Here is a 12,500-nt window from a genome sequence, read left to right as displayed (position 1 = left end):
ATTAGATGTCCTCCTATATACACTTGCTGGTTCCAATTCAGAACAACGCAGCATCAGGATGAATTATTTTGAAGGGGGTCAATACCCAAGTTCTCTCAAATACTCCAAAGGAAATATTTAGATCTCTCCTTGATTAAAATTGGTATATGATTAAAATTGTAACATTTTTGGAAATTATATTTTGTGCAACGTATTTATCTTGAAGAAAAATATTAGAATGAACAAAAAAAATGTACACAGAAATTCAATGATGTCTGTTCTCTATCACAATGTTAAATTTAGTACAAGCTTCCAAGTATGGGAGAAAAACTCAAATGAAATTAAAGCAGTTCTCGAACCTATTGCATTTACCCTGTTGTGTATAATATTACAAATTTGCATATAGCAATTTCAATAGAAGTTTATCTCAAAATGTATCATGTCAAAAAGGCACTTGCATAATTCTTAAACACAGTAGAAACCTTACTATCTCAAAATATGATACATTTTGAAGCATCAATGCAGAGAACATGCCACCTCTCGGGACTAATTTTGTACTTTTACGTTGGCGTTTATTAAACCATGCTACTGTATTTCATTAGGTGTTCCCAGTACAATATCAGTCCAGATCTGTGAGCATGTTAACCACTTCGGCTAACCCCATGGGCAAGTGTAGCTTAAAGTACGGATATGGTTAAAATGGCTAATGATTATGGCATGATCAGAGCTGCTTATGTCCACTGAGTCTGTCTAATCGCCTTCTACGTAAGGAGCTTGACTGCTATATACCATATGAACACTCACATGTTAAGCCCACAGACATGCAGGGATTTAGCTCGGACTGCAGTTACACTCATGAGACCATGGGGAGTGATGCTTTGAGGACCAGGTCCTCAGCTGTGTGTGTGTGTGTGTGTGTGTGTGTGTGTGTGTGTGTGTGTGCGAGAGTGCGTGAAACTAACCTAGCCCACCTGCATGGCCTGAATCACACTCCTCCAGGTCCTCGTCATCGCTGGAACATTCCGCCGACGACACGATGTCCTCCGTGGTCTTGGTTGGTTTATGGAGAAAGACACGCAACACAAACAAACAAAGAGGAGAGGTATGGGTACTCCTTAAACAATTTCATAAATAAGGAAAATAACATTCACAAGATTTGTGTGAACTGAAACCACACTGCACTTGCTCAACAGCCTTTGGTTTGTGTGCTCCTGACTACAGCCCGGTTAGTTAACATTCTGTTGACCCTCGAGCCAATGAATTCCACCACTGCTCAAACACACTCTCACAGTACCCTTCCAACCTTCACCTGAAGTTCTGAAATTAATATATTCCATTGTGTATGAGTGTGTGTGTGTGTGTGTGTACGTGTGTGTGAGTGTGTGTGTATTGTGTGTGTGTGTGTGTGTGTGTGTGAGTTTGTGCATCACTCTTTTTTATGCCGTTGTTTTGATCTGCGCGGCTTACACTCTTTAATTTCTCGGTGTCAACTCAATCTTCCCCCTTGAACGGTTTGCATGGATTTCCATTACTATAGATCACAGCTATTGAGAGGGCTGGTCTGAATCAGGCGGACGTATTCAGAGATTATCTGTTGGCGGCGGTGGGCCAGAGTGGTGATTTACGCCGCCTTCCCTCTCACTCTCTCATTCGCCTCGGCGCCGCCGCGGCACAGAGCCGTTTTTCACTCGCTCGGAGCTCGCCCATGGCTTTATTAAGAAACAGATTAGGCTGAGGATAAAATAAGCACTGTCATAGAACAGGTTTATGAAATGATAAATAACAGTGGTCGGAGTGGAGAGGCTTCTCTCCGCGCGGGGGGAACGGCAGGAGCCCTAAATCTCGCCACGCGTGATGGACTAATAAAATGTTTGTCCCTCCTCGTTCCCCCCATCTGATGGACTTCCTGTGGAGAGGAAGTAGGAGGGGTGGGTGTGCAAATCAGGAGGGCGGGGGGTGGGGTGTGTGTGTGTGTGTGTGTGTGTGTGTGTGTGTGGGGGGGGGGGGGGTTTGGTCGCGCGTCATTGACAAGGCAGACAGAGTGGCCCTGCACTTGGGAGTGGTGAGGAATACGGCTCGGGGTAAATATGAAATTATTCATTGAATTCATATTTAGTGTGGCAAAAAGGCTCATCTCGGCGTCTGAAAAGAGGGGGAAGATCACAGATGTGAGGCGCAATGAGAAAAGTAATTGACTGATTCCAGAGAAAATTTGAAATTATCCCCCCGATTTCCTGCTGAATGGCAGGGAGGTGGGCTGTTTAATATGGTAAACAAATCAAAGCTCGGCCTCCCAATTGCCATTCAGTGTTTAAATGTCATGAACACCACCTGACCGGAATAACTACGTTTCTGCTGCCCTCACTCAAAACTTCAGACTTCAGATTTGCTCAGAAGAGGGGGTTCCTCTTCTCCTCTCCTCTAAAGAACCATTTGTTTCATGCTGTTTACAATCGTTCCTAGCACGTTTTAACTCCACTTTGCCAGAGACACCAGCTCTGCCTATAGAATGTGTCTCTCAGTCCGTATCACGGCAACTCCCATCAGGTACCAAGCAACAAGGCGGCGTTCTGACTGAGCCTGGCAACATTATGACATTGTATAACCATCTATTGCTACTTTTGTCAGGCAGCAGAGAAGAGCCTAATCCACACATTTAACAATGAGAGAATATGTTTCCGTGGAGCATAAGCCTTTAACATTCATTGCAGCTCAGGGGATTAATCTCCTTCCTCACTTAAACTGGCTGGTTGACAGTGACGGCGGGAACTTAATATTGAACTCCTGGAAGATTAGTCCTCTTCCCTCCGCTTTTTTTCTCTAGCCCTAAGAGTGTAATGCTTCATGGTGTCCGACAGATAAGCAAATCCATCTAAATCCTTTCAATTTATTTCCAGTCTTATTATGCATTATTTAAGGCACAAATGTTTCTTCCCCTAAAAATCAAGAGGAGTCCATTCATTGGGTTAGTTTATTCTCTTTGAGTAGGCTAAAGCTGTGGGACAAAGTGAGAGATTTGTTAAGATGGCCCTCCTATTTATCACATCTCCCTTAAAACAGATTTTTTCCCCCTCCCTAGCTGTCAAAAGAAAATTGAGTTAAAAAATGTTATTCAACTCGTTTTCTGTTTGTTTGATGTCCACTGAACGATATCAGCATGCGTTTTTCTATACATTCCAGCAGAAAGACCTGCTTCCACTCCTCCACGGATGTCAGGAAAAACGTATCGTAATAAGTGGGGAGAAGTGAAGTCAAGTCGACTGATGCTGGATGAGTGTGTGTGTGTGTGTGTGGAGGAAGGGGGGTGTTCAAATCTCGGAGAGAGTGTCCCTGCGGAGATAAGCCTGCTGCACCCACCAAACAAAGATGCCAAGCGCACCAGGGATCTGCCAGCGCTGCACAGCACACAAGCGTTTTGAAGAGTAGGTGTGTGCAGTGGCTGCTCTCGAGATAACACCGCGCTTCAATCACACGACCACACCGGGATACACACACACACACACGCACACACACAGATAACACGCTTTAATCACAGGACCACACCGGGACATCGAGAGAGAGAGAGAGTAAGAGAGAAGGAGAAAGAGAAGGAGGAAGAGAGAGAGAAAGAGAGAGAGCTAAACAAAAGAACAAAACTTCCAGGTTTTTTTTCCTGACTTCAAACTCGTTTTTGAAAGAGTATTTGTTTAAAGAATATCTGGCTTCATTGGACTCAGTGAAAACTTTGAAAACACAAATTTGATGAATAGGACTGGCGCTTTGATAGAAAGAGGGAGAGAGAGAGAGAGAAAGAGAGAGAGAGAATTTCTTTAGTCCGTTCTTGATAGATGAGGAAAGGGAGTGGGGGAGTGAGCGAGAGAGAGAGAGAGAGAGAGAGAGAGAGAGAGAGAGAGAGAGAGAGAGAGAGAGAGAAACAGATTTTTCTGGTCAGTTCTTGACGTCTATCCTGAGGGGCAGATAGATTATTTTGCCCGCAAAAGCTCCCTCCTCTCACCTCAGGTTACAATTCGGCTAGTTAGCATTCACCTCTTAGCCTTGCGGTTAGCAGAGTGAGTGCAGATCTGCCCAGTCAATTGCAGGCGGGTGCTACGTGAGGTTTGGACGGGAGATAACTGGGGAGGCCTGGCCTTATGGTGTCTAGGAAGATTAACATCTCTCTGACTGCAAAGCTGACTTTTTCTGAGTTGCAGAACTGAAGGGGAGGGTTGGTTCCTCAATCACAGAGGCAGTAAATATTTTAAAAGACACTTTCGGACGAAAACAGTTTGCCTCAAAATCTATATACCGCTGAATAAAACTAAAAAAGTCAAGCAACAGTATCGCTTTTCATTATTGTGTCAGCTTTGATGACAATTCTGTCGGAATACAAGGCAACAAACAGCCTCATGAAACTCAAGTAGTTGATAGGCTCGATCGGCACATCCCAATAAGGGAGACGCATGGATAAGCGACCGCTCTGGAGTCTAGTCCTTTCTATTTCCTATCTATTTATTTCTGCATTTTGGGTCTGAGCAGCAGCTGCTGTGGGAAGCGGCGATTCAGTGAGGCGGAATAATCAATGATAGCAAACAGTTGGAAAGCCCAACAGAAATGTCAGAGGGCCAAGTGGAAGAAGACTCCGGAGACAATAACGGAATATTTCCCTAAAATGAGCGGCTGCGGTTGGTGCGGTGTGGCGCGGTGTGGTGTGGTGCGGTGGGCCAGCTCTAAGTGTGTATTTTTCTCTCCGCCAGATAAGGAGCCAATAGGAGTTTATGTAAACTAGGAGGGCTAGAGATATCACGGTGGAAGACAAGGGCAATAGAGGTCAGAGCCATCTGAGAAGCCGGCCGACTGACTGAGATGATTGTGTGTGAAAATGATCTATCCTCAGGCTCAGAAATATGCCAAAGTTTCCAAACAACCTCACGGAGCCTCCATCTCTCTTTAGCTGAGTCCTCTCTAACACACCCTCAGTTAGGTTTGTGTGTGTGTGTGTGTGTGTGTGTGTATGTTTGTGTGCGTGTGTGTGTGTGTATGTACAGTATACTGTATGTGTGTGCGCGTGTGTGTATGTGTGTGTGTGCGAGTGCATGTATGCGTGTGTGCATGCATATGCATGTCTGTGTGCTTGTATTAGTGTAAATGTGTGTGTTAGTAAAGTTAAAAAAAAAAAAAAAAAATCTCCCTAGTGATTTAATATCTTTAAAGAGAAATGCTATGCCAGACGTGGTGACAGGAACCACAATTCCCTTAAGTCCCTATTTCCAAAATAAATCGTATCCATTAAATCTCTCCTGGTGTGCTCGCTGCATACTGACACTTCACTGGGGTCAGATGGCAACCCTTTCGCAATGCTATGCATTTAGACTAACAGCGAACATTCATATTAATATGCACAATTATATATATAAAAAAAGTATATTACTTGGTGACAACATCTCTGTGAAACCGGCAATTCTGTATGACTATTTAGATATAATAACATTCGAGGGTCATTTATTTCCATGCAGGAGGTGACAAAAGAGAGGAACAAATTGAACCATGACATTAAAAAATAAGTGCTTATGGTTAAAAACCCCCATCCATTTTGAAATGGATGATGCAATATTCCTGTGAAGCATTTTTGAGCAATTAATACCAGACAACTTTATCATCTTTATGAGGGAAAAAAAAATGATAATTTGAAAGGGTACTAATACCTGCTTCAGCTTATCTTTGTCTTTGTTCAGAACCTAAACCAGGGAGGAAGAGAGGACAAGAGACAGTGAGAGAGAGAGAGAAAGAGAGAGAGAAAGAGAGAGAGAGAGGGATAGAGAGAGAGAGAGGAAGAGAGGAAGCAAAAGAACAATGTTGTAATTAGATTATGAGCTGCAGTATTGTGATAGTTATTTTAAATGGTCACAATCCTCTGCATCTCTAGGAAGGCGTTAGTGGAAATGCAGAAGTCAGCTAAAACATCAGCGGGCCTATACATCAGGCCGTCGCCTGCCAGGAGCACTCTGATGTATATCATGTAGATCTACCATCTCTGGCCTGATTTACAGTGCAGGCAGGCGCCGGGCCATTCATTTTACCTCAGCCAGGCATGTTAATCGATTACCTAGCACAACAGAAAGTGCTGACACCGGAATAACCCAGGAGATTTAGGAACTTCCCAGCGTCATGATTTTATACTCGCTGGAAAATGAAGATGTGAAAATGGACACGGGGGATGAAGGAGTATGGATTTACTGTAAATTAAAGATGGTTCTGCAATTGGATTTGAAAATAATATGATAAATTCAGAAAATACAGTCTAACTCAATCCCGGATGTTTGTTTTGGTTTGTCATTTTATATTGAATTAGGCTACTAAATATTCAGGAATGATAAGAAAATCTAAATCTTTGAGCTAATGTGTTAATGTATTTTATTATACCACAACTGTAAAATATGCTGATCTCCTCTAAATCTCTTCAATCTAATCTAATGCAATCTAATCTAGACCCAAGTATTTTCTTTTTTTAGATATCAATGTGACACGTGACACTGTAAAATGACATCAAACTGATTACTGAAAATAATCTAAAACCAATAATTGAATAATGACAGAATAATTGTTCTACAACCTATTTACCTAAGTACTTGACATACAGTATTGCTGAAGCTATCATTTCTTGGCAGTATATACATAACTTCAAAATGCGGAAAACTGACTGCACAGCATACAGTGTGAAGGGCATGTGTCATCTCTTTCATGGGGTTAAATGCCAAGACAGTCAATTAGTATCTCTAAAAATAGCAAAGACTGGAAGTGATTCACTTTTGAATCTTTTGATAGGCAGGGCCCAACCCACCGCTATACAGAGCTCTGCAGGGACTGATGTTATCATTTCTGATCTCAACTTTGACAGAACAAGAAGTAAGCAGGTTGTATTACACGCAGAATCAATACTGCTGGTCAGGGCTGGCAGATCCGTTTCAAAGAAAGATCTCTGAGATCGTCATAACCTTGGCAGCCATGTACAAATATGATGTTGACATGATCTTATCATGTTCATGATCGTCAGGTGCAGCTTACAGGATGTCCATCAGAGGCGGAGAGAGGAAATTCAGTACACAGCAATTGATCTGTGATCAGCAATTGAAATTGAAGCCTACAGTACATGCACACACACACACACACACACACACACACACACACGCGCACACACACACACACGCACACACACACACACACACTCATATGCACACACACAGACACACAGACACACACACACACACACACACACACACACACACACACACACACACACACACACACACACAGACACACACACACACACACACACACACACACACACACAGACACACACACACACACACACACACACACACACACACACACACACACACACACACACACATAAAAACTCTCCCAAGGCCCTTTGTGTCCACTATGGGTCCATCACAAGTCTAGAGTGACCGCGTGTGCTTTCCGAACGCCACCCCATTCGTCTTATTTAAAAAAGGAAGCGTTCTTCGGTCTCGATCTTTAATCATCTTTCCTGCGACTGAGAGCAAGGTCGTGAAAGGGCGCGGCATGATAAACAGTCGGCTGAGAGCCCTCACCTCCACCGTGGCCGGAGCTAAAATTAGAACGCCATACACACAGTTTGTTTCAATTACAGATTCAAATCTGAAGGAGCGTCTTTTATTACCGTGTCTAATTCAAGAGTGGTGGGGGAAATGCAGTGAGGGGGAGATAAAGAGAGGTGTGTGTGAGTGTGCGTGTGTCTGTCAGTATGTGTTTGTGTATGCTCGTGTTTATGTGTGTGTGTGTGTGTGTGTGTGTGTGTGTGTGTGTGTGTGTGTGTGTGTGTGTGTGTGTGTGTCTGTCAGTATGTGTTTGTGTATGCTCGTGTTTATGTGTGTGTGTGTGTGTGTGTGTGTGTGTGTGCGTGTGTGTGTGTGTGTGTGTTTGTGTGTGTGTGTGTTTGTGTGTGTGTGTGTGTGTGTGTGTATGTGCATGTGTATGTGTGTGTGCATGAGTGCATCGAAAGAACAGGCTTAAGAAGAATGAGTGAGAGAGATACAGCTCTGACATTTGAATTGGCTATGCGTCAAGGTTAGGTAACGTTTCCCCTTCGCTCTGGACCGAAGCCATTTAAACTGACACGTGTGCTGTGACTCCACCAGCTGATGGACGGACACAAATATAAGTTCCATCACTGTCCGTTAATGGACAAGCCGAATGATTAAACTATCTGGCTATAGGATTTTTATGCATCTCACGCGCAACGGTTTGTGGGGCTGGCGATAATGGTAAATTGCAAATCCATTCTGAACAATCTGATGGACGAGTGCATTATAATGCAAATGAGTTTGATATACTGTATGTTGGGATTTAGCTATCACGTAATTGCAGTAGATATTGGAAAGCGCTCCTTCACAGTGGTTATTTTCTTGTCAGTGATGTGACATACTCACATCGTCATCTGGTGTCCTTCTCTATGCGTCTGGCAGAGTCCAGGCAATCTAATATAGTAATGCATATGTGGCTACCTGAAGAGTATATTAGATCAGTAAAATAGTCATCACTCTCAGCCAAAGTGCTTGTTGGTGTAGGTCAGCTCTTAACATGCCCAAATGGACATAAATATTTTTTTTATATTCCTTTTATGTTATTTTTGAGTGTTGTACTTTGAGAGCAAAGATTAACTAGAGTCAAATTCCTTGTTTGTTTATGCAAACCTGGCCAATAAAGCTGCTCTCAATAACAAAACGAAAGAGGTTGGAATATTATACATGGTCAAACTAAAGTTGTTTTGTGTAGGCATGATTACATGAAAATAAAAATCAATGTCTATAATGATTATTTCTCTTCAAGGGGCAACAGGCTCATTTGTCTAATGAGAGGCCAGTTTGAATAAGGAAGACTTTCCTCAACTGTGTGATGAGGTGCTTTACCTCTGTACCTGTATGTCCATAGGATTTGTCAATTGAATTTTTAGAGTTTTTATTTGAGTTATCATTATTACATTACATTACATTACATTACATTTGGCTGACACTTTTTAACCAACGTGACTTACAACATGGTAAAAACATTTAAGCTTTTTAGAGCACTTCTAACAACAATAAGTGCATCAATGAGTGCAATAAGTGCATCAATGAGTGCAATTGTCTGTAGTAGTGCTATGAGAGGAGATGTTCTCTGATGCCATGTCTCATCGTGTCTTAAGATGACACTACACTCATATTACTGAGATAACACCCAATAATTACTGATCTGCGACCTGGACTTTTGATCCACCTTGCAGCTGGTTATTGCCCTGATCTCATATAGATCCACTTTCGAGGTGGCTGTCTGTCAAGTGGAATGCTTGAGATGATCAAAAAGCTGTTGAATGTAAGTGCAGCATAAGGACGTTTCACTCATGCTTGGATAGGAGGCTGGGGATGAGGGCTTTCACATTTCAGCTGCTTCGGCGTCACTACACATTCTGAAAGGTGCTTTTCTGGCATATATTAAAACCACAGCCCATCACTCTGTTATTCTTCACAGTCTTTACTTACTGAGCAATGCTTTTTTTCTCTCTCTCCCTCTTCTCTCTCTCTCTCTCTCTCTCTCTCGCAAAACACTTCTTTTGAGCAAGAAAAAAAAAGAAAAAGTGGCACAAATAACTACTTTAAAACTAGACCTCACTTTGGCCCTTTCAGCACAACCGACGCTGACAAATTGGATGCACTCTGCCAATGGTGACACGAGTGGCGCGTTATGGCACAGATTTCTTAAGTCCCGCTGAAGTAAATGGCAGCCGGTGTCTCCTAAGGTTAGCGGCGTCTGTGCCCCCCTTGGCCCCCCCCCAACTCATGGGTACCTAGTGAAATGTATCAGTCCTCGACACCCAGCGCAGCTTTTCCGCACTCCTCTCCCGCCACATAATTGGATTTGGAACACGACTCCTGAGAAATATCACCCCCTCCGACTGCCGCGGAAGCCAACTGCTGACACTCATCGGATTCCCTTCCCTCGCTGTTCCCCTTTCATACACAGACACTTTTCAAGGGGTCGTTTTTTTTTTTTTATAAGCGTCCCTTCTGAACTAGAGTTAACCTATGACATGAGAGAACTTGATACCATTATGGACGCTATCTAATGGCTTCAGCTGAGGAGGTTCCAGTGCCACTTTGGGGGTTTTATGTCTTTAAAAATGTTAATGAGGACCCAGTTATGGCTGCCAGTGGGATAGCTGACCTTTATGTTGGAATGTGACATTGAAAGAAGTGTGTTCAGACAGTTCTTATGACGTCCTATCCGAGACACCACTGATGGGGTTGGGAGCGAAATATATGCAACACCACACCTCATTAGAGAAACATATTGATTTCAAGTCTCCTAATGACATCATTAAATGAAGTTATATGATAAATATAATCAATTTGAGCATGATAAAAAATATCGCTATCTATCTACGTATCTATCTATTTTTAAAAAAAATATTTTTTGAAAGTTTGGCATTACAAGATTGCACTTGCAAAGCTTCAAATGTATAATCGGACCAAAACAAAGCCACCATTAAGATTAGACTATCTACAGCAAGGTATATACTGGTATATAAATATATTAGGCTCAACTCAACACATGTCACAGTGTCCTGCCACCTCCACAATGGGGAGAATCAATCTGATTTGGGCAGGGTATAATGGAATCTTAATTAGATATTGACGTTTCAGTGAAGTGATTACAGCCAAAAGTGTATCTGAGGAGGAGTCTGGAGGTGTGTGGATCCCGAAGCTCTGTGTCTCAGGTGAAATGAAATACATCGTGATTTAAACGACCTTTGTGTCGTCTACTCTACACTGAGACCTTTCAAGTTTGTTGCTAAAAAAAAGAGAAAAAAAAAGAAAAAAAACAGCTGCAGATCTCACTTCTGTGAACTTATAGCTATATGGCAACGATATATGGCCACCCCTCAGTTTTAAGTGGTCAGTAAATTCACCAGGTATGATTTTTACGGCCTGTGATAAAAACCTTGTATGAGAGAACAATGTCGCAGCCGTCGATCGTGTCTGTATCTATCGGTGACATTGTTGGGTTGTGAGTACGCTCTACGTGTCAGCGAAACAAGGGGCTGAGGGAGTGGCAGTGAGCTCATCTTCATCATTCGGATGTCCTCCATGGTGTTTGACTCTGAAACGCTTCTAGGCACATGATGACGGAGCTGCATCACGTACAGGAAACGATGCCTTCTTCAACAACATTTACAAAAATTGTAGATGCTATTTTAAGTGTAGCAAAAATGTTGAGAAAGGTGTTAGTTAGAAAGTAATTGTGATTATGCGATTATTAGTCATAGGTTAACATTATTTATAATGTATCTCTGCTGCATTTAATATCCAATTATTTTTCAGTATACAAAATGTTTAAGAGGATATTTTCAGACTGTTTTGTTAATTGTTAACTGTTGCCTGTTGTTTTAAGTTGCCTTTTTTCACAAATATCCACAGAAAAGATGGCTACACACTTCTTCTGCAGTGCCATGAGAGCATGGGAGTGTTAGGGCGTGTCTCTATGCTCTGTGCTCAGACACAAAGCTATTCACAGGTTCCCCGTTGCTTGTCACCTCAAAAGCTGCAATTAGTTGAACTCTGTCGCACAGCATTTCACAACTTTTTGCTGCAATGGCACCAAGTTGCTAAATTCCACTAACATTTTAGGGTCTCTTGTCTCTCTATATATACAGTATATGTTTGTATAACACATACAAACACTCTTTTGTACCCTCAGCTATTCTGCTGCTAAGCATTACGTAACTTCACTATCCCTTTCACTATTTTATCTTTAACTTTTTTTATACCATCTATTTATTGTTAAATGCGAGGCTGTGTGTGTGTGTTTGTGTGGGTGCTTGTCTCTTCCCGTCTGAATGTGGCTTTAGGTTTAGTCCTGGATCTACTCTGGAGGAAGAGTCATTATGTGGGCCACAGAGGAGTTGCTTTCTCTGCAAGCAGAGCATCTCACTATCCCCTATATCCCTTGATACACTCTCACTCTTCATTAAGTGCGAGAAAGAGAAGGTGCAATCCAATTTAGACAAACAGACAGACAGACAAGCAAATAAGTGAATAGATAAATAAACAAACACAAATTATTTATAGATATATACATATATACCAACTCCCTTCCCTGCAATGTTTTGAATCAGAGCTTTGCAATTAAATTATTTGCTGGCTGTGACGGGCAGCTTGTTTACAGATCTTGTTTGCACAAATTAAGACTGGAGAGCAAACATGGCCTGTCAGCTTGTTGACCTAACGCGTCGTCTGCGCCTTAATGAGAATCCTCCTGCCGATTCCGCTAAACCCGCCCGGCAATCCCTCCATTGAGCGGGCAGGAGAGAGAGAGAGAGGGCGGCACTCGCCTTGAAAGACGAGCTTAATCCGCGTCTCAAACGCAGGGCTCAGGCTTCCGCTGTGGCCCGCAACAAAACACCACCAACACACGACTCGAGTCTTCCTCGCTGGCTTAGTTCATGAATTGCTGCTTCAGTATTG

General features: G+C 42.5%; 1 protein-coding gene across 1 annotated transcript in view; it reads right to left on the bottom strand.

Annotated features, from left to right (window-relative positions):
• nrxn3a (neurexin 3a) overlaps window positions 1-12,500 on the bottom strand; it is a 288,371-nt gene that overhangs the window by 10,060 nt on the left and 265,811 nt on the right. The window contains exons 18-19 of the mRNA XM_062522061.1: window positions 5,661-5,693; window positions 942-1,029 (exon numbers count right to left, since the gene is read on the bottom strand). Coding sequence (XP_062378045.1) covers window positions 942-1,029; window positions 5,661-5,693 — 121 coding nt within the window. The remainder of the gene's footprint in view (window positions 1-941; window positions 1,030-5,660; window positions 5,694-12,500) is intronic.

Source organism: Sardina pilchardus, chromosome 20, assembly GCF_963854185.1.
Source record: "Sardina pilchardus chromosome 20, fSarPil1.1, whole genome shotgun sequence".
NCBI lineage: Eukaryota > Metazoa > Chordata > Actinopteri > Clupeiformes > Clupeidae > Sardina > Sardina pilchardus.
The sequence above is the reverse complement of the archived record's forward strand: the minus strand, read 5'-3'. Positions and strand labels throughout refer to the sequence as shown.